General features: G+C 42.7%; 1 protein-coding gene across 5 annotated transcripts in view; it reads left to right on the forward strand.

Annotated features, from left to right (window-relative positions):
* The window catches only part of prex2 (phosphatidylinositol-3,4,5-trisphosphate-dependent Rac exchange factor 2), a 428,462-nt gene that overhangs the window by 151,548 nt on the left and 254,676 nt on the right, over positions 1–22,238 (forward strand). For all 5 annotated transcript variants that reach the window (XM_067980312.1, XM_067980313.1, XM_067980315.1 and 2 more), the window contains exons 13-17: positions 741–790; positions 9,162–9,237; positions 14,175–14,247; positions 14,693–14,835; positions 21,630–21,722. In XM_067980312.1, the coding sequence (XP_067836413.1) occupies positions 741–790; positions 9,162–9,237; positions 14,175–14,247; positions 14,693–14,835; positions 21,630–21,722 (435 nt within the window). The remainder of the gene's footprint in view (positions 1–740; positions 791–9,161; positions 9,238–14,174; positions 14,248–14,692; positions 14,836–21,629; positions 21,723–22,238) is intronic.

Below are 22,238 nucleotides of genomic sequence, written 5' to 3' on the forward strand. Positions count from 1 at the left end.
ACGACATGAGGAGAAACTTCTTTATGCAGTGAGTAGTTATGATCTGGAATGCGCTGCCTGAAAGGGTGGTGGAAGCAGATTCAATCATGGCTTTCAAAATTGAATTGGATAAATACTTGAAGGGAATAATTTGCAGGGCCATGGGAAAGAGTAGGGGAATGGGACTAACTGGATTGCTCTTACAAAGAGCCGGCACGGACTCAATGGGCCGAATGGCCGCCTTCTGTGCTGTAATCTTCCTTAGATATGGGGGTGATGTCAGAGGACTGGAGAATTGCAAATGTCACACCCTTGTTCAAAAAAGGGTGCAAGGATAAACCCAGCAACTACAGGCCAGTCAATTTAACCTCGGTGGTGGGGAAGCTTTTAGAAACGATAATCTGGGACAAAATTAATAGTCAATTGGACAAGTGTGCATTAATTAAGGAAAGCCAGCACTGATTTGTTAAAGGCAAATAGTGTTTAACTTGATTGAATTTTTTGATGAGGTAACAGAGAGGGTTGATGAGGGCAATGCAGTTGATATTGTGTATATGTTAAAAGACAAAGGAATTTTAGGAAGTACTTAGAAAGCATGGTACAGAAGAATAATTAGGGCATCAGATCAATAACACAATCCCTGAAGTCAGAGAAGAATAAGGAATAGGAAAGTAATAAATACTATATTGCTAATTGGAGTGTCTAAATTACTTGTGATTTTTTTTCCCAGCAGAAAAAATAATTTTTCTTTTGTTCAACAGGGTGTGAGGCTTTACTACCGACTCCATAGTCTCTTTACTCCCGTGATCAAGTAAGTAAAAGAAAGTATTATTTCAATTTATATTGTGTCACTTTGAACAGAGTGCTAATGAAACCTGCTGTATGCAGTGAGCTGGTAAACAATAGGCATTTCACTGATTTACTGCCTTCTTTAGAGCTGAGATGATGTGGAGATGCCGGTGATGGACTGGGGTTGACAATTGTAAACAATTTTACAACACCAAGTTATAGTCCAACAATTTTATTTTTAATCCCACAAGCTTTCGGGGGCTTCCCCCTTCCTCAGGTGGTGTGGAAATGACATTTTCGAATCCTTCGCATTTTAAAATCACAGAACAATGCCTGGTGATTACTTTAGAGCTCGCATTTCTTTAAACATTTGACTTAATGATTAACATGAAAAGGAAGTTTGAATTCTGGCACAGGTTAGCCGTTGAGTCCTAAAACCATTAAACTTTTGCACATACATATAAAAGAAAGAACTTGCATTTAGATAGCATCTTTCACGATCTCAGGACGTCCCAAAGCGCTTTACAGCCAATGAAGTACTTCTTGAAGTGTAGTCACTGTTGTAATGTAGAAATAACTAGGGCCCCCAGAATTCTACGAACCACAAGGCTGATTTCTGCTCAAAAAGATTATCAACTCTGTGATAAGTCTGTCCAATCTCAATGTAATAAATATTTTTAAAATACCCCCAATATAAGAAATATGACAAATATTTTAAATACCATAAGAAACAATACTGAACTGATCAGCTTTGTTTAGAAAATTGGACATATTAAACTATTTACTTTGCTTTGGACACCTGCCCTTGAGTCTTCCGCTGTGCTGCTCAGCTCTTCACAGTAACAGATGTGATTCAACATCTAGTTGTCTCACCTGGTTAGGTAAAAATTCAGGTGAGACAGGTAGTGTCGTGTTTATGGTCATGAGCTGAAAGCCTACCATGCCAATTGGGAAAGTGAACTCAATAAGTCTGGTAATTTATGGGCCAGCACCAAGAATTTATTTTCCATAGCTACTGGATTGTCATGAAAGCCTAATTGGTTCAGTAATGAAGGGAACCTGCCATCCCTACCTGGTCCAGCCTACACGTGATGTAAATGTGGTTGACTCTTAATGCCCCCCTGACATGGCCTAGCAAGTCACTTAGTTATAAAAAAAATGCTACAGAACAGAATCATAAGAGAAATTTTGGACGGCCCCACCTAACACCATGGTGGGAACACGATCATCACAGGACTTCAGCAGTTCAAGGAGAAGGCCCACCACCACCTTCTCAGGGCAACTCGGGATAGGCAATAAATGTGACCTTGTGAGCGTTGCACACATCCCAAGAACAAATTTTTAAAAATGTGACAGTTAAATATAAAGTGGAGTCTGGATAAGCTGGTTTTTTTTGTTTAATGGGCACAGCAGCACAGGCTCTAATGGCGGAATGGCCTACTTCTGTTCCTGTGTTCCTATATTCCTGACATGACGAGTGGAACCTAATTATTTAAATACTATTCAAACAACTTTTCCCATTTCAAATTAAAGTTTAAATTTACAGTATTTTATATCCTTGTATGTTTCAAGTGCTGATAAGTTCAGTGCTTGCTGTTGACAGCAAGATACAGTAACCCGATGATGTTACTGTATCAATAACATATGCTTGTCTCAAATGATGGGGAGGCATCATTGCAAATTTAACAGACAAGAGCATACATTTTTGGAATTGCAAATGGGTATAACTTAATGTCAGTGTTCACCATACTAAGAGTTACGGGCCTTAGCTCACTGCCTTCACTCCCACCCCACCCCCCCCGCCCGCCCTCCATCAGCGAGAGGGGACCTGCCCCATTGACTCCAGCCATAGTTCTGGCCCTATGCTCATTTACATATGGGAGATGGGCACCCTGGTCTCTGCCAGGGAGTTGCTGCAACAAACCTCAGGGCCTGTCGCAGTGGGAGAGAGGTGGCCAGCGAACTGCATTTGTATAACAAAAAATGATTTCAAGAATATGGCATTACACTTATGGGTTCTGGGCACAACTGTCCTCTGAGAATGCTTGAACGGGCCCCTCTTCAGTTTTTGACCTGGTGCCCCCACTGCCGACCTCCGAACGCCTGGTTGCAGCATCTGGCGTTCCAAGAAAGCAAGTGGCGGGAAACACAGTGGAGGCTCTATTTTCTCCATTTGCACATCATTACCATGCACTAACCAACGGTAGGTATGTGTAGGTGCAGTTTCCCCTGAAAGGATTGGGCACTCAAATGATTGGGAAGCATCCCTGAATTGATTTCCACCTCTGCCTGCCCCAGATCTGCTGATGAATTGGGTTTGGAAAGCGAAAAGGCTAGGCCATAATTTGTAAATACCAGCACTTTAAACATTTTGAACAAAGAGCACCCATCAGGGGCTCATAAGTTGGTTTCAGAGCTTCTGCAAAGCCATCTAATTAAGGAGCTGTATGGAAATCATTAAACTGCAAATTAATGTGGATTAGAAGATTGTTGTTGGCTGATTCCATTGGTATTGGTACCTTAATTATTGGTTCCAGTAGTGAAAGCTGTTTGGGGAAGGAAAGAAAAGACATGGGAGAAATTCCATGACAAAGACAAAACTCTGCCAGTTCCACAGTCAAAATTACTGAGCACTCGGGGCCCTGCATATGTTGTGTACTTTGTAATAACATAGAAGCAATCTCAGGCTACACTACAATGGTAGGAGATTTGTTCATGATTAAACCAAAGTTAATCAGTTTAACCCCTTTAGTGATCTGCAGTGCTCCATGAAAAGCTCTGATTACAGCACTTGTCTGGTTATCGGTATATAATGCTTCAGTTGTTTGAATTTTGCTCCATAATATAATTAATGTTACCATTGAATTTTAATCTTTTTCATACACAAATTTCAGCCCAGAATACAATTCAGATGTGAAGCTATTTTCTTTTAGTAATTGTTCTTTGTTGCACAAATGATATCACACTATGAAGAAACCTGTTCTAGAAGCAAAGTGGAGATTTATGCCATGGAATACATTCCTCTTAATGAATTGTTCTCTTCCAATATACTATACAGTATCCTCCGGTGCATATTCAAACAAGGATTGCAGTTTTTAGCAGAGACTAGATCATTTCAATAACGTTTTTTTAATTAGTGAAGACAGACATGTTTTGGGGCGGGAAACCAAAAGTCTGCTTACAAGGTTTGTAGACTTTGTTCATTCTGGTAAACCGATGAGCAGCTGAAAACGTCTTTTATTTAAAATGGAATCTTCCGGCACCCTACTGATTACATTTAGAGCATGCTGTGCATGTTGGTCATGGTGTGCATGATCCTGGTCTTTTTGAGTCACTTTAGATATTTTCTAAATGCCTGTTCGACTTAAAATCTTAAAAAGTATATATTTATATGATTGTAATTTGTAGTGAACGTTTGCCTGCAGTGGATACTTTTACCATAAATAGTTTTCACCAATGCCCTGTGACCCCATATAATTGCATTTGAATCATCTTAAATGTTTACTTTTTATAAAAGCTTTTTAAAGTGTGTTTTAAAGTAATGTATGCATATTAAAAAAAATCTAATTGGGTTAAATATGTATTATCTGTGTAATCTAATTCTATCTGTAAGAAAGCATTGCCAGAGAGGGATTTCCTGACATCATGGAGAACCAACTTCAGTTTCCTGTCAGCTGATTGTAAATCAATTAGGCTGCAATGTGGGCCTAGTAAAGTTTGAATAGGTAACAAAAAGTAACATAGGCTTTCCTTCCTGTGAAATGGAAACATTTTCCAGACTGCAATTGATGATAGCACTGGTGCCGGGTGCAGCCTGTCAATGTCCCAAAGCTAATGATGGAGCACTTTCTGTGCTTGATATTTTTCTGAAGGATTCTTTCCACTATTTGAAGAATGTTGATGAACTGAAAGCTTTTGTTTAAGGAGTGGCTGAGGTTAAACACAATGTACTTGTTTCCCCTGGGACCTAGACACCTCAAGTCAATCTAATTATTTAATGGTTTGACCTAATTAAATGCTTAACAAAATAGTTGTTTAATGAATCCTAAGATTGTTCTGTTTATATTATAATTCTGTATCCAAGGCATAAATGTTATTTGTATTGGTTATATTTCAAATGGAGCTTTGCATGTTGTGGGCAAAAAAGTCTGTTAGGTGGTCTGAGGCCCAGTTTTATACCAAGAAGTAAATTTTAATTTAATTTAAATGTGTTCTGTTGCATTTTTGCACTGGTTCTTTGAAATAAAGGAATTATGGCCGGGAATTTCCTTGGAGCTGCTCCATTTCCACTGCCGTAATTTCGCCGGAAGTATGGCGGATGCCCTGATTATCCACGTAATTTGCATTACTGGTCGAGATAAGGTGGCGAAGTGAGAGCAGCTCCAAGGAAATTCCTGGCCTATGTGTAAATTTAAAGGGAATTATTTCCACAATGAGATCAGAAAATTCAATTAATGAAATAAAATCTGGAATTAAAAAAAAACTAGCATCAGTAATGGTGGCCATGAAACTGTCGTAAAAACTCATCTGGTTCACTAATGTCCTTTAGCGAACGAAACCGGTCTGGCCTATATGTGACTCCAGACCCACAGCAATGTGGTTGATTCTTAATTGCTCTCTGAAATGGCCGAGCAAGCCACTCAGTTATAAAACCCCGCTAAAGAAAGTCATAATAAGAATAAAACCGGACGGACCACCCGGCATCGGACCACGAGGCACCGGACACGACAAAGGCAAACCAAGCCCAGTCGACCCTGCAAAGTCCTCCTCACTAACATCTGGGGACTTGTGCCAAAATTGGGAGAGCTGTCCCACAGACTGGTCAAGCAACAGCCTGACATAGAACTACTCACAGAATCATACCTTTCAGCCAACGTCCCAGACTCTTCCATCACCATCCCTGGGTATGTCCTGTCCCACCGGCAGGACAGACCCACCAGAGGTGGCGGTACAGTGATATACAGTCAGGAGGGAGTGGCCCTGGGAGTCCTCAACATTAACTCCAGACCCCATGAAATCTCATGGCATCAGGTCAAACATGGGCAAGGAAACCTCCTGCTGATTACCACCTACCGTCCTCCCTCACTGATGAATCAATCCTGCTCCATGTTGAACACCACTTGGAGGAAGAACTGAGGGTAGCAAGGGCACAGAATGTACTCTGGATGGGGGACTTCAATGTCCATCACCAAGAATTGCTCGGTAGCACCTCTACTGACCAAGCTGGCCGAGTCCTGAAGGACGTAGCTGCCAGACTGGGCCTGCGGCAGGTGGTGAGTGAACTGACACGAGGGAAAAACCTACTTGACCTCGTCCTCACCAATCTACTTGTCACAGATGCATCTGTCCATGACAGTATTGGTAGGAGTGACCACCGCACAGTCCTCGTGGAGATGAAGTCCCGTCTTCACACTGAAGACACCATCCAACGTGTTGTGTGGCACTATCACCATGCTAAATGGGATAGATTCAGAACAGATCTAGCAGCTCAAAACTGGGCATCCATGAGGTGCTGTGGGCCATCGGCAGCAGCATAATTGTATTCCAGCACAATCTGTAACCTCATGGCCCGGCATATTCCTCATTCTACCATTAACACATTACCAACAAGCCAGGGGATCAACCCTGGTTCAATGAGGAGTGTAGATGAGCATGCCAGGAGCAGCACCAGGCGTACCTAAAAAATGAGGCGCCAACCTGGTGAAGCTACAACTCAGGACTACATACATGCTATAGGCAGAGCGAAGCGATTCCACAACTAACGGATCCGATCAAAGCTCTGCATTCCTGCCACATCCAGTTGTGAATGGTGGTGGACAATTAAACAACTAACAGGAGGAGGAGGCTCTGTAAACATCCCCTTTCTTAATGATGGCGGAGTCCAGCACGTGAGTGCAAAAGACAAGGCTGAAGCGTTTGCAACCATCTTTAGCCGGAAGTGCCGAGTCGATGATCCATCTCGACCTCCTCCCGATATCCCCACCACCACCAGTCTTCAGCCAATTCGATTCACTCCATGTGTTATCAAGAAACAGCTGAGTACACTGGATACAGCAAAGGCTACGGGCCCCGACAACATCCCAGCTGCAGTGCTGAAAACTTGTGCTCCAGAACTAGCCGCGCCTCTAGCCAAACTGTTCCAGTACAGCTACAACACTGGCATCTACCCTACAATGTGGAACATTGCCCAGGTGTGTCCTGTCCACAAAAAGGACAAATCCAATTCGGCCAATTACCGCCCCATCAGCCTACTCTCAATCATCAGTAAAGTGATGGAAGGTGTCGTCAACAGTGCTATCAAGCGATACTTACTCACCAATAACCTGCTCACCGATGCTCATTTTGGGTTCCGCCAGGACCACTCAGCCCCAGATCTCATTACAGCCTTGGTCCAAACATGGACAAAAGAGCTGAATTCCAGAGGTGAGGTGAGAGTTACTGCCCTTTACATCAAGGCAGCATTTGACCAAGTGTGGCACCAAGGAGCCCTAGTAAAATTGAAGTCAATGGGAATCAGGGGGACAACTCTCCAGTAGCTGGAGTCATACCTAGCACAAAGGAAGATGGTTGTGGTTGTTGGAGGCCAATCATCTCAGCCCCAGGACATTGCTGCAGGAGTTCCTCAGGGCAGTGTCCGAGGCCCAACCATCTTCAGCTGCTTCATCAATGACCTTCCCTCCATCATAAGGTCAGAAATGGGAATGTTCGCTGATGATTGCACAGTGTTCAGTTCCACTCACAACCCCTCAGATAATGAAGCAGTCTGTGCCCGCATGCAGCAAGACCTGGACAACATCCAGGCTTGGGCTGATAAGTGGCAAGTAACACTCGCACCAGTCAAATGCCAGGCAATGACCATCTCCAACAAGAGGAAGTGTAACCACCTCCCCTTGACATTCAACGGCATTGCTGAATCCCCACCATCAACATCCTGGGGGTCACCATTGACCAGAAACTTAACTGGACCAGCCACATAAATACTGTGGCTACAAGGGCAGGTCAGAGGCTCTGTATTCTGTGGCGACTGACTCACCTCCTGACTCCCCAAAGCCTACAAAGCACAAGTCAGGAGTGTGATGGAATACTCTCCATTTGCCTGGATGAGTGCAGCTCCAACAACACTCAAGAAGCTCGACACCATCCAGGACAAAGCAGCCCACTTGATTGGCACCCCATCTACCACCCTAAACATTCACTCCCTTCACCACCGGCGCACAGTGGCTGTAGTGTGTACCATCCACAGGATGCACTGCAGCAACTCGCCAAGGCTTCTTCGACAGCACCTCCTAAACCCGCGACCTCTACCACCTGGAAGGACAAGAGCAGCAGGCACATGGGAACAACACCACCTGCACGTTCCCCTCCAAGTCACACACCATCCCGACTTGGAAATATATCGCCATTCCTTCATCGTCGCTGGGTCAAAATCCTGGAACTCCCTTCCTAACAGCACTGTGGGAGAACCGTCACCACACGGACTGCAGCGGTTCAAGAAGGTGGCTCACCACCACCTTCTCAAGGGCAATTAGGGATGGGCAATAAATGCTGGCCTTGCCAGCGACGCCCACATCCCATGAACAAATAAAAAAAAAGAAAATTGCACAAATAACCAATGGGTTACTGCCCTGTTGATATAAGATCTTTTTTATTTTCGGCAATATCAAAACATTACTTTTTTTTAATGAACTTTGTGTTCGAGGTGAAAGATGTTAATGATCCGGATTCCATTTCAGGCACCCAGTGTCAGTATCGAGCACTCCCAGGTCTGCACAGTTAGATGTAGAGTACAGCTCTAAAATGTGCCACAGCCCCAACCTCAGGAGAGCATCGTATACTGAATCTGGGTGCCATTTTACATTTTTTACACTAGTTATCCTGAGGCTTCCTTACTTGCCAAATTAATAGCATTAAGTGCTGAATTTGGAGCAGGCTTATTCTGTTGTCTCATGCCCATCAGGCACTTTCAGTCAGCAGACATGTTATCCCATCAGCCAGAGCTGGCCTCAAACTCAGGTCCCAGAGGTGCAAGAGCAGTGTCTAACCCACTGCACCACTCAGTCTCCAGCAAAGCTTTCACATTCTGTACACGTGTGCACAGACACAAACTCAGAAGAGGGGAAGTGAACAGACAGTTTAGATTTAACTCCTTTACTCCAAAGATGGAAAATCCATAGATCAAGCTGCTTGGGATGGCAGTGGAAGCAGATAATGATGACAAATTTAAGAGGAAGCTTGATAGATATTTAATAGTGAAAGCAATTGCAGGATAGGAGAGAGGGTTGCTTTTTTTTTTACTAAACATTTGTCAGATTGAAGTGTCATATCTGTAGCATAGGCCATGTTGAGTTTTTGTGTATAACTATACTGTTAACTGATATGATTCTCATATGCAGAGATAAAGACTACCATCTGAGAAGTTATAAGTCAGTGGTCATGGCAAACAAGCTGATAGACTGGCTAGTTGCACAGGTAAAGTAACAAAAATATTTTTTGTATAACTCTGGTAATTAGATCATTAGTCTGATTGGGTTGAAGAAACATCCTAAATAAGAGGGAATCTGTCACTGAAGCCGTTGTTTCTTTAATTGGAAATATATTGGAAGTAATGGAAGGGGATATTATTTAGAGGATACACAGTAGGGCTGTTGAAAAATCAACCAGTGACATTTGCTGCATAAATCAAAGGTTTGTGAATTATGTGGTCTAATTCACAAAGCTGAAGTCATGTGTTCCATTTATACTGCACATCCTTTTTTTTTTAGAGGGATTTGAGTTACAAGGTAGGATTTAGCAATCAGATGTATGTTAATGTTATGCTTGGGCCTGGAACCAAAGGGAATCGAATCAGGAGAACAGTGGAGTAAGGATTAGAGATGACAAGAAATGAGGATCGTATACAGGGTAGGAGTGTAAGTGAGGAGGCCAAGGAGAAGGGAACTTAGGTCAAGTGGGTTGAGTCTGGAATAAGCAGGAATAAGGTATGATGCTGAGGAGCAACAAAGTTTGGGGCTAATGTAAACAATTAATTGGAAAGGGAGATTAAACATGTTAGGTAATGGAAGTAAAATTGGTAACTGGAGTAGTTAGAGCCTCTTTAGGCAACAAATAAACACTGCTTTAAGTCAACTATCTTACACAGTTACACCATATTGTTAAGAAACTTTTTTTTAAAAACAAAAATACATTAATATGGTAGCACTCTTGCCTTTGCTAACTCTTGAATTGCAAATACACAAACAAAATAATTTGTACAATGTCCTACTTTTCATTTTATAACTGAAGCTTTCCAGACTTCCTGTATATAAATTTTAAAAAGTGGCCTTATTGTAAGCTGCTTAGAATCATAGAATAGTTACAGCACAGAAGGAGGCCATTCGGCCCATCGAGCTCATGCTGGCTCTTTATAAGAGCAATCCAGTTAGACCCATTCCTCTGCTCTTTCCTGTAGCCCTGCAATTTTTTTTCCTTTAAGTATTTATCCAATTCCTTTATGAACGCCATGATTGAATCTGCTTTCACCACCTTTCAGGCAGTGCATTCCAGATCACAACTACTCGCTGCGTAAAAAAGCGTTTCCTCATGTTGCTTTTGGTTGTTTTGCCAATCACCTTAAATCTGTGTCCTCTGGTTCTCCATCCTTCTGCCAATGGGAACAATTTATCTTTGTTTATTTTATCTAAACCCTGCATGATATTGAACATTTCTATCAAATCTCCTCTTAACTTTCTCTGCTCCAAGGAGAACAATCCCAGCTTCTCCAGTCTATCCACGTAACTGAAGTTCCTCATCCCTGGAACCATTCTAGTAAATCTTTTCTGCACCCTCTCTAAGGGCTTCATATCTTTCCTAAAGTGCACTGCCCAGCTTGGAAGCTGACTATGAAGCATCCTTGACAGCATCTCTAGAGCTGACTCTCTCACTTTGTTAGAGAAGGAAGGCATGAAGTATCTGTTGAATTTTAATATTGGTCGTCAAAAATGTTCAGAGTTCGTACTGACCCTCCATTCTTTAATCTGTGATTAATTTTGACCATGTTTGTAGTTTAATTTATAAACATTTGATATTTTTGAGAATCTAATGACCTTTACAAGATTCAAAATGTGTCCCAAGTTTTGTTTATATCAGAGCACAACATCTACAGAAATATATTTTGTACTCTCTTGTTTTCCTTTAATTTTTTTCTGAATTTTTGTGTTCATCAAGGTAAAAGATGTCATCAATGTAAAAGAAGCACTTTTCCATTTTAGGCACCTTGTGTCATTGAAATTGACAAAATTCTTACAGGGTGGATGCAGGGAGGGTGTTTCCCCTGGCTGGGGAGTCCAGAACCAGGGGTCACAGTCTTAGAATAAGGGGTAGTCCATTTAGGACTGAGATGAGGAGAAATTTCTTCACTCAGAGAATGGTGAATCTTTGGAATTCTCTACCCTAGAGGGCTGTGGTGCTCAGTCATTGAGTACATTCAAAACAGAGATCGATAGATTTCTAGATATTAAAGGCATCAAGGGATATGGGGATAGTGCAGGAAAATGGCGTTGAGGCAGACGACCAGCCATGATCTGTTGAATGGCAGAGCAGGCTTGAAGAGCCGGATGGCCTACTCCTGCTCCTATTTCTTATATTCTCATCATAGAATTGTAGAAAGTTTACAGCACGGAAGGAGGCAATTCGGCCCATTGAGTCCGCGTCGGACTCAAGGTATGCAACAGCAATCCAGCTAGTCCCACTCCCCCACCCTATCTCCGTAGCCCAGCAGTTTTTTTTCTTTGAAGTTCTTATCCAGTTCCCTTTTGAAAACCATGGTTGAATCTGCCTCCACCACCCCCTCAGGCAGTGCGTTCCAGAATCTAACCACTCGATGTGTAAAAAAGCTTTTTCTCATGTCACCTTTGGTTCTTTTGCCAATCATCTTAAATCTAAGTCCTCTGGTGCTTGACCCTTCTGCCAATGGGAACAGTTTCGCTCTATCTACTCTGTCTAGACCCTTCGTGAGTTTGAACACCTCTATCAAATCTCCTCGCAACCATCTCTGTTCCAAGGAGAATAACCCCAGCTCCTCCAGTCTATCCGTGTTACTAAAGTTCCTCATCCCTGGACTCATTCTAGTAAATCTCTTCTGCACTCTTTCTAAGGCCTTCATATCTTTCCTAAAGTGCGGTGCCCAGAACTGGACGCAATATTCCAGTTGTGGTCAAACCAGTGTTTTATAAAGGTTCATCATGACTTCCATACTTTTCTACTCTATGCCTCTATTTATAAAGCCCAGGATCCCGTATCCTTTTTTGACCGCTTTCTCAACCTGCCCTGCCACCTTCAACGATTTGTGCACGTAAACCCCCAGATCTCTCTGTTCCTGTACCCCTTTTAGAGTTGCGCCCTCTAGTTTATATTGCCTCTCTTCATTCCTCCTGCCGAAATGTATCACTTCGCATTTTTCTGCGTTAAATTTCATCTGCCACGTGTCTGCCCTTGCCACCAGCCTGTCTATATCCTCTTGAAGTCTATCACTATCCTTCTCCAAGTTTTGTGTCATCTGCAAATTTTGAAATTGTGCCCTGTACACCCAAGTCCAAGTCATTAATGTACATCAAGAAAAGCAGTGGTCCCAGCACTGACTCCTGGGGAACACCACTGTCCTGTCTGAAAAACAACCGTTCACCACTACTCTCTGTTTCCTGTCCCTTAGCCAATTCTGTATCCATGTTGCTACTGCCCCCTTTATTCCATGGGCCTCAATCTTGATGATAAGCCTACCGTGTGGCATTTTATCAAATGCCTTTTGATAGTCCATATACACCACATCAACTGTATTGCCCTCATCTACACTCTCTGTAACCTCATTAAAAAACTCTATCAGGTTAGTTAAACATGATTTGCCTTTAACAAATCCATGCTGGCTTTCCCTAATCAATTCACACTAGTCCAAGTGACTGTTAATCCTGTCCCAGATTATCGTTTCTAAACGTTTCCCCATGACTGAGGTTAAGCTGACTGGCCTATAGTTGCTGGGTTTACCCTTACACCCTTTTTTGAACAAGGGTGGAACATTTGCAATTCTCCAGTCCTCTGGTACCACCCCTGTATCTACGAATGTTTGTAAGATTATAGCCACAACCTCTGCAATTTCCACCCTTCTCTCAGCATCCTAGGGTGCATCCCATCCAGACTGGGTGACTTATCTATGTTCTTATGTTCTTAGCAGGCACTCTGAGGTTCAGTATAGCATGGACCAGATGCAGATTAAAGCTATGACAATGTGCCTTAATCCCAATGTACGAAGAGCGGCCCCAGCTTCCAACACCAGCTGTGTTCATTGCCTCTCAGAGTGAGATTGCTACTGCATCTTTTTTCCCCCCCAACTTTCTCCCTTTACTACAGAAGGTGATGATACTTTCTGGGTACCACTGATACCTCAACCAACTTACTTTCTTCTCTTGTAATAATGAACAGTGAGTATCATTGGACCCTTGGACTATGGAGTCTGTGACACCTCTGTCTGATTCAGGACTTGCCAATAAATCTCACAGGTGCTCTTCAAGGAAGGGTCATGGAGTAGCAGTTAGGAATAGGATCTGTGGCTTAATTTTTCCCCTTACTAGTCAAGAGGTACTGAAACGAATTGTGGCGCGTTTTGCTATCTCCCTGGTTGAGATTGGTTAATTCAAAACAGATGAGGGCTTCAACTTGATCTGTGTGGCTCAGTACTACATTGAGTGTACACTTCCTCACTGAAGCATTGCAAGAGTATGGGATTGACAGCTTATTACTGGTTTATGCTGAGTTCTGGGCAATCTTGTGTTGTGGGGCAATGTCCACTGGGAACAGGGTTGAAAGTTTCCAAATTCACCTGGGACCTTTAAACTGCCAGAGAGAGGAGACTTTCATCTGATCAGTCCAGACTGGATTCAAACTAGGAGGTGAAAGGAAAGAGATAGTAACCCACCACACCTTCCAATCCTTTTGAAATAGTACTGTACTTCTATTAGTGATTATTTTCAGTAAAATCTTAAAATAAAGAAGTATCTTAAATTAAGGTAGTTTCTGACTAAATGCTTTTTATTTTTATGCAAGAATGATACTGTTTACTTCAAAGGATGAAAAGATAAATACGTTGCTCTTACAAGGGCATTTTCTTAATCCTGCACTTCCAGTAGGGAGCCATGCTCCCAAGAAGCATGGCGCAGAGAATCAGGGCTACAACACGCCCTATCTCTGACCCAAGCTACCTTTGAGTAAGGCTTTACCCAGTGGCAGTGCAGGATTGTGGAATTACCCCTTATATTTCATTGAAAAGTTTCTAATATAGTTGGCTTTATGAACAAGATACTGAAAGAACTCAGACTGGAATTGGTAGTTATCGTGTTATTAGAACATGCAATGTAGAATGTCTATTACTTTGTCACCAGGGGGACTGTAGAACCAAAGAGGAAGCAATAATCCTGGGTGTGGAACTGTGTGACAATGGTTTTATGCACCACGGTAAGGTTAAATTCAGTGCATTATTCAAACATCCTTCTGACATCAGCTCTTCTTAGAACGGTAAAATGGTACAAATTTATGTTGTTGAATCTCAGTGCTGCTACAAGTTAACTATGCTGTGACTTTTTCAGTTTAAATTATTTTTTCTGACTCTTCTGTTAACTGCAATTTTACATGCATACCATTCCCATGTCCCATATTGTTGCAATGAACCTCACCTTTTACTTCATAAACATGGTAGAAAACTATCTCACCTAATAAATTATTACCGCCTAGATTAAGGTACTGTGGTAAAAGACAAGGGACACCCCATAGTCACTGAACATCACTGATGTTTACCTTTTATTTCTGTAAGATAAATAAAGGCCAGCTGTTACAGTAGGTGATATACTTTGATTTGTACTTGAGATTTATGTGGTGCTTTACATCTGGTTTTTCCTTATAGTACTGGAAAAGAGTGAATTTAAGGATGAACCTCTTTTATTCCGTTTTTTTGCTGATGAGGAAATAGAAGGCTTGAACTTAAGGCAGAGGCACATGCGACATGATTTGAAAATAGTTGAAAATGTCATAGCCAAGTCATTGTTGGTAAGTAGCATTGATTCATGTAATGGGAAATGGTTTTAAATGGGAGGTACTTGGATGACAAATATAAGCATTCAAAGCAGAAACAATAGTTATTTTGAAATGGAAATATGTGTCTTTCCTCAAAGATACATTACAATTGCATATAAACTCCTTAGTTACAATATTCAAAATATTTATAAGTTATTTGGATTACTGCAAAAATACATTAAGAAAATTAACAAGTATTCAAAGTAGAAATTACTATTGGTCTGACACCTGTGCATTTACTTTAATGTTTTAAGATTGATGTTATTAAATTAATCTGGAATGTGTATTGATAACATGATTAGTGACGTAAACTGGGGTAAATTAATTAAAATGAATCAATTTAGAAAATATAAGAAAAAATTACAAAAGCGGTATGAGTTCAAATGTAATGAATACTGTCTTTCAGCTCAATTTTGCCTTCTTGCAGGATATCCAAGGTATCAGCCTTGGCTCAGTGGTAGCACTCACCTCCTGAGTCAGAAGGTTATGGGTTCCAGCTTCACTCCAGAGATTCTAAGAGTTTGCCACAACTGACATTAGGCTAACTATTCTATTGTTACCTGCTTTTCTCCCTTTTTGAATGGAGGTGTTAGGCTGGCTACCTTCCAGTCTCCCAGCACAATTTTCATATCAAAGGAGATTGACAAATTATGATCTCTGACTTTCCCTCACCTGCGAAATGCACACCTGTGTTAGCTCCAGGCTGGAGACCACATTGCAAATCCTGGGACTGCAAGGGCAGCTCAGTTGCGCCTGCTCCAGCGCGACCTGATTCAGTCCACTGTTCTAAGATGGACCAGTGCCTTGCTGCTTTGCCCGAGGTCTACCCAAGGACTAACTAGTCAAAATAATTTCTTAAAAAAAACCTTTGGCTCCCACTAGTGACACTCTGATGCTGAAAGAGATAAGCGATCCCCTCCGGGATCGGCAACCTTATTCCAGTAAAGATTTGGGGTCTTCAGGAGGCCTCGAGAGTCTCATCTGGTTCTGGCCCATATCATGGCCCCCTGGGTAGAAATCAGACTTATGTCATTTCCCAACCCAAGGATTTCAGGTCCTGTGAGTATCACGCTTATTCGTATTGCGTTCTATTCTGACAACAGGCATGCTCCGTATAGTTAACAAACAGGTTATAGCAAGGTGGGATTTTTTAAAAAGCTGAACTCATTGATTTGGAGGCTTTCTATTGTTAATGTCCTTTTGTCATGTCATTTCTCTTCCGTTACTATATAGGATGTCCTGACTTAAGGTTGCAGATGTACAACAAGATCATCAGGATATACAAACTAAATAACAATAGTTGCACTTACAAAAAAATTGATTGTGTGAAGTGTTGGAGATGTTTTGATGATGTGATAACGCACTTGGAAAATGCAAAGATTGTTTTTAAAAAAACTAAGCGTTGCTAGTTCTCTGCAGTTAGCTTTGGGGAAACCCTGCAGCCTGGAGAATCGACTTAAAGAAATATCTGGACTTAAACTGGGAAATGATCGTTTTGAAACCTTTGTTTGCTTTGGTGATATACAGAGATGGACTTGCATCTGTTAGACTGAGAGCCTATCGGGCCTCTCGAAAATTTTTGCCCCCAACCAGAATAAGGATTTCTTATTTATCAACATGAATTTCCCTCTGGGGATTTCTTTGTTTGCCATATTAATGGAGAAGATGGCAAATGGAAGGAAGGAAAGGAGAGTGAGGTACCATCTGAGGAGGATGCAGCTCAGCAGATGTTACCCCCACAAAGAGTCAGTAGGCTATGCAGATCACATCAAGGTCTGAGTGAAAAGCTTTGTGTGAGAAGACTGAGGATCACTAAGAAACTATAGCTAAACTCTGTCAGCTCATACGAGAAGACCTGCTTGAACAGCTCTGCCAGTGGTTGTGAAAGGACCCTATCTTGGTAATTGTTTTTTGCCTCTGACTTGTTTCAAGCAGCAACTGGGGACCTTGGAAACATTATCCAGGGTTCCAGGCATGCATCCGTCAGATCATGGGTACAACCTTCAGAAGAGCTGGGGAATTTGTACAGTTTGGGATGACTGCAAGGTAGCAGCATGATATGGTTACACAATTTATTATGTTGCTGGTTTCCCCAAAGTTCAGGATGTAATAGATGGCACACATGTTGCACTGTGAGCTCCAGAAATCAGCCCTTTCAACTTTCTAAACAGGAAGGAATACCAGTCATTTAATGTGACCGGTTCCAAAGAAGTCTGCATGTCAATGTCATATTTGCAGGCAGTTATCACCTCCCTTGTGCTCAGGAATTCCAACCTCCCTGAAGAAAAGAGAGGGAAAGAGAGTCATGTCTGGATGACTTTTCGGCAATAAGGCTTACTCCTAGCTTGCATAGATCATGGCCCCTCTGCGAACAAAAACTGAAGTCCCATTCATCAAGTTGAGTGGTCATTGAAAGAACTATAGGAGCTCTGAAGGGTAGATTTTGTTGGCTGGACAGATCAGGATGAGGACTGTAATATTGCCTTTCTATGAGGCCCAGCGTGTAGGTGGCCACTGATCAGTGGGAAATCAGATATAATGGTTCCAGCCAGATCCTGAAAGCCCTGAGAGAGTGTGGTCTGTATCCTGACCCAAGTGTCTGAAATTCTGAGCAGCGTGTTCTGAATAACCTGTCCCCAGTGCCTCCAGCGTGGCATCCTGTGCTTCTGTGGTGGAGGAGGAGGAGGAGGAGGAGGAGGCACAGACTGGTCATTCTGAGGTGGAGGACTGTTACAAACTTCAATGAAGCTGCCACGTGCTACATTGATGCCAGCAGTGAGGGATGTAGGTGTCAAGAGTCACACCTGTCATCTTCAAAGACTGATGCAGGTGGAGTGTTTTTTGAACATCCTTCTTTTCAGGCAAGGACCCATGAGATCTGAGTCCCATGAGTCTGTGGCCAAGAGCAGCTGCCTCCGCACGCTCATCCATTCGTCACTCCTCTGGCTCCCTTTTGTTCTTTGAATCCCCCAGTGCCACATCCTCACTTACACTAGCTACATCCCTCTGGCTGAAAATATCTGAGCTGGTGACTGGGAGTAAGGAAGTAAGTTATTGAGGGGGCTAGAGCAGACCAGGATCTGGATTGAATGACTCTTGAGATGCATGGCCATCATCCTCATCCTGCTGTAGGAGTAAGGAATTTCATTCCTCTTTCTCCTCATCATCCTCTAGATATCTTCCTGTATCCACAGTTGCTGATCGATTTGCGGGTACCGAGAGCATGAGCTATGAATGGGTTTTCAGACCCAGAGAGATTGAGGAAACAGTGAAAGCTGAGGATTTTTCTGCCTGCTTACTGCCTTAAAGCACTGCAATGGGTGAATATCTATTTCTGCATCAACTAACCTGCAGCCTGCAGAATACCACCACTCTCGCCATCTCCCGCAGTCAGAGCTGAGTGTCTTCCCAAGAGCTCATGGCCTGCTTTTTATAGGGGGTTAGTCCTTTGCTGTCAAGAATGTCACCCCCAATCACCTGCCTTTTGTAGGCATCAGCAGCTACTGCTTCCTGAAATTTGATTGAGTGCATTAGGTGAAGGCTAGCAAGTGAAGGATGTCTCCCAGGTGATAAAGAACTGATATTATGGACTGTCTGGTCAAACCTTGTTAAAATAGCTATGGCCATCCCCACACCTCCACTACTCGCCTTTAAACAGCCACCCAACCTCAAACAGACCATCGTTCGCAGCAAATTACCTAGCTTTCAAGAGAACAGCGTCCACGACGCCACACAACCCTGCCACGGTAACCTCTGCAAGACATGCCAGATCATCGACACAGATACCACCATCACACGAGAGGACACCACCCACCAGGTGCATGGTTCATACTCCTGTGACTCGGCCAACGTTGTCTACCTCATACGTTGCAGGAAAGGATGCCCCAGAGCATGGTACATTGGCGAGACCATGCAGACGCTGCGACAACGGATGAACGGACACCGCGCAACAATCGCCAAACAGGAGGGTTCCCTCCCAGTCGGGGAACACTTCAGCAGTCATGGACATTCATCCACCGACCTTCGGGTAAGCGTACTCCAAGGCGGCCTTCGAGACACACGACAACGCAAAATCGTCGAGCAGAAATTGATAGCCAAGTTCCGCACCCATGAGGACGGCCTCAACCGGGATCTTGGGTTCATGTCACGCTACACGTTACCCCACCAGCGAACAAATGTTATCTGTTTTTAATATAATGGGTCATTTGCTGGCTCTCTCTGCCTTCCGGATGTTTCTGCCTCTCTCTGTTTTTTTTCTCTGTTTTTTTCCCTGTTTGTTTTTTTGTTGAATGTGTATTCGGGGGTTCTGCAGGTGACACCTCTCTGTCTGAACACGGTGATTGCCTTGGCAACGGGCAGTTGCAGGGGCAGTCTGTAAACACCATGTATTGTTCTATATGTATAAATGCGTAGGCTTCAAGGAGCTCCTGAAACATTTACCTGAGGAAGGAGGAAGTCTCCGAAAGCTTGTGAATTTAAAATAAAATTGCTGGACTATAACTTGGTGTTGTAAAATTGTTTACAATTGTCAACCCCAGTCCATCACCGGCATCTCCACATCTTGTTAAAATAGATGAAGGATTTTTAAGTAGTTGCCTGCAAGTGATGCTTGTAAGGGGAGATGGCACAACATATTGCAAGATGAAGAGTCAGAAAGCCATTGAACCAAGGTGCAGTGTGAAGAAAGATTAATGCTCCAAGTAGTAAAGAGGATGATCAGAGTGTTTGTTCCCAAGATGCCCAACAGAGAAAAGGGACAGTAACCATTCTCTTATCTTGCCCATCCTCATCAGGTCACTGAAGTATTTCCACATTGGTCTGCTATTCTAGGGATCAAAGAAGAAGCATTCAGTGTCACTGCTGTCTCCTTTCACATGGCACGAGAGACACATTTTTGTGGTTTTCAACCAGGAGATCCCAGCAGTCTTTCTTTCTTTATTTGCAATATACTCATAAGGATTCTGATGGTCAGACTCGTAGAAGAGTAATGAGCTCTTTTTGCCGCCTCCTTTCAGTGGACCATTTGTTTCCTTTGGCTCCTCTGGCTGCTCCTGAAGTTGAGCCATTTTTGAGGGAACAACACTCAAGAAGCTCAACACCACCCAGGACAAAGCAGGCTGCTTGATTGGCACCCCATCCACCACCCTAAATATTCACTCCCTTCACCACCGGCGTAGCATGGATGCAGTGTGTACCATCTACAGGATGCACTGCAGCAACTCACCAAGACTTCTTCGACAGTACCTCCCAAACCCGCGATCTCTACCACCTAGAAGGACAAGGGCAGCAGGCAAATGGGAACAACACCACCTGCACGTTCCCCTCCAAGTCACACACCATCCCGACTTGGAAATATATCTCCGCTCCTTCATCGTCGCTGGGTCAAAATCCTGGAACTCCCTACCTAACCGTACTGTGGGAGAACCTTCACCACACGGACTGCAGCGGTTCAAGAAGGCGGCTCACCACCACCTTCTCAAGGGCAATTAGGGATGGGCAATAAATGCTGGCCTTGCCAGCGACGCCCACATCCCATGAACAAATTTAAAAAATGCCCCCCCCCAACTGAAAAAAGAGATTGTCTACTTATTCATGCTGGATAGAAACTTATTGGTGCAGATTTTCCTGTAATGTCGTAGGGACCCTTGAACGGCGCAAAAGAGAAAATTACGAAGTAAGTGATTTATGCCAGTAACTGTGCCACTCCATATTTTCCTGGGACTTTTGCGGTATTTCGCCATTACCCTCGCTGAAAGCAAAATACTGTGGATGCTGGAAATCTGAAATAGAAGCAGAAAATGCTGGAAATACTCAGCAAGTGAGGCAGCATCTGTGGAGAAAGAAACAGAGTTAACGTTTCAGGTTGATGACCTTTTGTTAAAACTGGGAAATTATGTAGAGGGTAATTATCATCGCTCTGCCCCGATTAAAATCAGTGGCTATTTATATTTTCATAATTTAAGCCAATGTTCATGCTGCTGCCACTTAGATTTAAAAATGATGGCCTGGCAGTGGCGTCATTGCTCCAAGGTCAGTTTGGAAAATGGAGAGCCAAGATCAAATTGTATTCCATGGTGTTATTTATCCTTTAAAGGAAAGGACTTGTATTTATATAACGCCTTTCATGACCTCAGGATGCCCTAAAGTGCTTTAGAGCTAATAAAGTACTTTTAAGTGTAGTCTCAGAAGTTTGATGCTATAATTTTGTGATGGTGACTATCCTGGCAACGTTTCATTTGCCTCAAATGACAGTGGAACCAAGGCAGTTTTTACTCATTTGTTTATTTAGTTGTTTAATTAGTTTATTTAGCCAAGTCAATTATTTGCTTAATCTTTCTGTCACGGGCACATGCATAATTAGAAAACCAGCAAAGTTTGGCGCAAGTTAGCAACAGCGAGATCGGCGCGCTAGATGGCAAGATTTATGCTGTACCTCGCCATTGCTCAAAAATCTGGGCCATTATGTCAAAGTGCTTTGAAACATTTGATGTGGTAAGGAACTATATAAATGCAAGTACCACATGGAATGCTTTCAGGTAAGAGCAGTTTTTCTATTAAAGCATCTTAAAATGGACTTAAATGAGAATAATAACAAGCACATGTGGCTGTTTGCGTAATTAAAAGTAAAGTAATTGGTTCAATACAACATATTTAGGTAAGCAACATATGTGACCCATTGGTGTCAGGATATACAGAAGTGTAAATGTCTGTAATAAATTATTCAAGCTATGGTCTAACATTCAAATATGACCTTTTACTGTCCTTAGATTAAAGCCCAAGACGGAAGCTATGGTTTTACTTTGGAGGAGAGAAACAAGGTTCCTATTGTGAAATTGGTGGAGAAGGGATCTTATGCTGAGGTAACGTTCAGCATATTTAAAAAACTCTTTTTGGGGTAAACTGCTGCAATTCTGAATGAACTTAATTTTGTAAAATGCATCACAAAATATTTAGTCTTGGAGAACTATTGGGTTAAAGGATTTGTACCTGTCTGTATTCACATCCTCAGATGTATGATTCTGTATTGATCTGGTAATTGTGTTTCAGTTGCTTTCGGTCCACTGAGACTTCAATCCTGTAACAAGATATTAAACTATTTTATGGTTCAGTTGTTCAGATTTTTATTGTTGAATAATATGTCGATCTCCCATGGCATTGCACATGGGGTGTCAAGACCAAGGCAGTATTCCTGTCAAGCAAGGTTATTAAAGGGCAGGGGAGCAGCAGGGCAAGGAGGGAAGAGACAGAAGGAGGGGAGGATGGTGGAAAGCAGGAGGATGAGAGAAGAAGCAGTGAAGGGGTGGGGTGGGAAGGAAAGTGGAGGAGGAGGAAAGGACTATATAATAAGAACATAAGAAATAGGAGCAGGAGTAGGC

This window comes from Heptranchias perlo, chromosome 3 (assembly GCF_035084215.1).
Source record: "Heptranchias perlo isolate sHepPer1 chromosome 3, sHepPer1.hap1, whole genome shotgun sequence".
Taxonomy (NCBI): Eukaryota; Metazoa; Chordata; class Chondrichthyes; order Hexanchiformes; family Hexanchidae; genus Heptranchias; species Heptranchias perlo.